This window comes from Phoenix dactylifera, chromosome 17 (assembly GCF_051530095.1).
Source record: "Phoenix dactylifera cultivar Ajwa chromosome 17, Ajwa_hap1_PhDact_Kaust_v1.1, whole genome shotgun sequence".
In the NCBI taxonomy this organism is placed as follows: domain Eukaryota; kingdom Viridiplantae; phylum Streptophyta; class Magnoliopsida; order Arecales; family Arecaceae; genus Phoenix; species Phoenix dactylifera.
This window is the reverse complement of record NC_143206.1, coordinates 16477120-16479446: the sequence shown is the minus strand read 5'-3', so window position 1 is coordinate 16479446 and position 2327 is coordinate 16477120. Positions and strand designations below refer to the sequence as shown.

At 45.5% G+C, this 2327-nt stretch overlaps 1 protein-coding gene across 1 annotated transcript; it reads right to left on the bottom strand.

Moving 5' to 3' along the window:
- Positions 1–257: 257 nt before the first annotated feature.
- On the bottom strand, positions 258–1741 carry LOC103696560 (uncharacterized). The gene has a single exon (XM_008778232.6). The coding sequence runs from the start codon at positions 1615–1617 to the stop codon at positions 994–996; it is 624 nt and encodes a 207-aa protein (XP_008776454.1). The 5' UTR covers positions 1618–1741; the 3' UTR covers positions 258–993.
- Between the last annotated feature and the right edge of the window lie 586 nt (positions 1742–2327).

Here is a 2327-nt window from a genome sequence, read left to right as displayed (position 1 = left end):
CTGAACCCATACAGTTATCAAACTATCCCCTTCTAATATTTCCAAAAAAGAATGCAACAAAACAGCGTTTTAGTTTTTTGTTTTTTTTGGTAGGTAAGTGTTTCAGTTAGCTTATTAGCAGTAGTGGAAATCCTACTTAATTGGGTTTCTCAAAAAAGCTACTTCAGAATTTTTTGGTCAGAGTAAAAAAAAGAAAGAAAGAAAACTGGAACCCGCCTTGCTGACCGCAAGCTAGTCCATCAATTTCGCACCTAAAATGAAACACAAGGAGATCAGTCTCATTAATTAACCGAGCTGCTCCTCGATTCATTTAACTACTGCAAGACAGCCCAGTTTTCTTTTACTAACCCTGTCCCCTATGCCTCACGCTTCCTCACATGGAGAGAGAGACAGAGAGAGAGATTCCAATACACTTGCAAATAGAAATAAATACCGAGAAGGAAGCTGCACCCATCTTTCCTCACTTGATGTTGATATATGAGCAAGATTATCGATAATCCCAATAATAATGTCGAACACTCACCAGATGCCACATCAATTCAACTAGAGTGCTTAGCACTAACAACAATAGGAGACAACTGCCTCTGTTTTCTTCTCAACAACCCGGGTCACTTTACACAAAGGCCATGTAAAGCTTATTTCTCATTGCATTTGCACCAGGTCATCCAGGCCAATGCAGAAGCTGCTATCTTCACGCATCCATCAAACAAAACTCTATTTTTTCACCATGTCAACTTATACATAATAATAATTATTAAGAAGGAAAGCAGTGTGAAGAAGAAGAAGAAAAGGAAGGGCTGTGGTAGAGAATGCAAGGGAGAGCACGAGCTATGCTGATACAGACGTTGCCCACGTTATTCTTAGCATTGACAGGACTTGATGATATCTAGCTATAACATTCTCGGCTTTGCCCGCCTGCTCTTTGGTGGGTGATGAACACTAAACAAACGTTACAGCCCAAAACCAGAACACTAATTTGTGGAGTTAAGCCTTTTAGGAAGCAGTACCTTGCCTGGATCCATGATCAACGATCGACAACAATGTGTTATTCATGTTAACGACCGAGTGGCATCCCCTGAGCCTGTCGGTAGCCCCTCGCCGCATTCTGAAGCACAGAATCGAGGTCGGGGACCCATTGTCGGATTCCTCGTCGTCGCCCGGGGAGGGGAATGACAACCTCGAGCTTGAGGACCGCCGGCGCTGGTGAGTGCCTTTGGAGCCTATTGGAGAGAACAAGGAGGAGGAGGATGACGCCGGCGAGGATGACAGCGAGACGGACGGTGAAGGCGGTGCATGTGCCTTCCTCAGAGTGAGCCTGGGAAGGATGGTATGGATGAGCTTGGACTTGGAGGACTTCTTGGAGCTCGTGCTCGCCGGGCTCGAGTAGTACGAGGGTGGAGGGGTGAGGGGAGGGATGGTGGTGGTGGGAATGGTGTTCTTTGGCGTCCCAGGCTGGGACTCCCACAAGAAAGGCACAGACCCAGAGGCCACCCCATAGTAGACTCTGAAGGAAGAGTTGGCCGGAGAGCTCTCCTTGGAGAGGAGCCTGGTGTAGAACTTGTCATCCTGCCTTATTTGGAAGGACTTTTGGGGAAGATCTGAGCTTTTCGAGAGCATCTTTGGCTCAGAGGGTGAAGAGAGAGGAGGAGGAGTAGGAGGGTGGACTTTAAAGCCTCTTCAAAGGAGCAAACACCTCAGGCAAATGAATGCTTGATTTACGCCAGGGCTTTTGGGTTGTGGCTGTGAAGTACCCCATGAAGAAAAAGGCTTTGGACCCCCCATATAATATATAGTTATGGACTCAGCACATGAAGGCAAGGTTTCTGACTTTAGGAATAGTGGCAAGGTGCAACCTAGGATTTAAATTTTATCATGACCTTATAATAAGTGGTGTGAGCGAGGGGGCTAACATTTCTTAATCACCTGTGCCGTGGATCTTACTCCTTTGTTTAATTAGGATGGTAATTGACTAACTAACTAAATTGGAGACTATCGACCTCATGTGATGCAATAAATGCGGAGGTAAAGGAGATTGAATCACTGATGCAACCAAACTAAATAAGGTTTAGGGTCTGCCAAGTCGATGTGGTTGGCCATGCAGATTGGAGGATATAGATTTTAGAGGAGAGTGTTGGATAGAATTAATGCAGGAGTGGAAGACGAAGAAAAAGGATGGTTGCGAATAATTTGTGCTCTCGGTGCCGCAATGGATGGAGACTTTTTAAGGTTGTCTAAGAGCTCATGTCGCTACAGAGGCAGAGAAATTTTGAAGAATAAATTGATAGCTAATTGTTACTGGATATTGGACCCGGGGGCAATCTTCGGTC

Bases quoted from the DNA above. Each gene is read 5' to 3' on its own strand.
- LOC103696560 (XM_008778232.6), bottom strand. From the start codon at position 1,617: ATGCTCTCGAAAAGCTCAGATCTTCCCCAAAAGTCCTTCCAAATAAGG.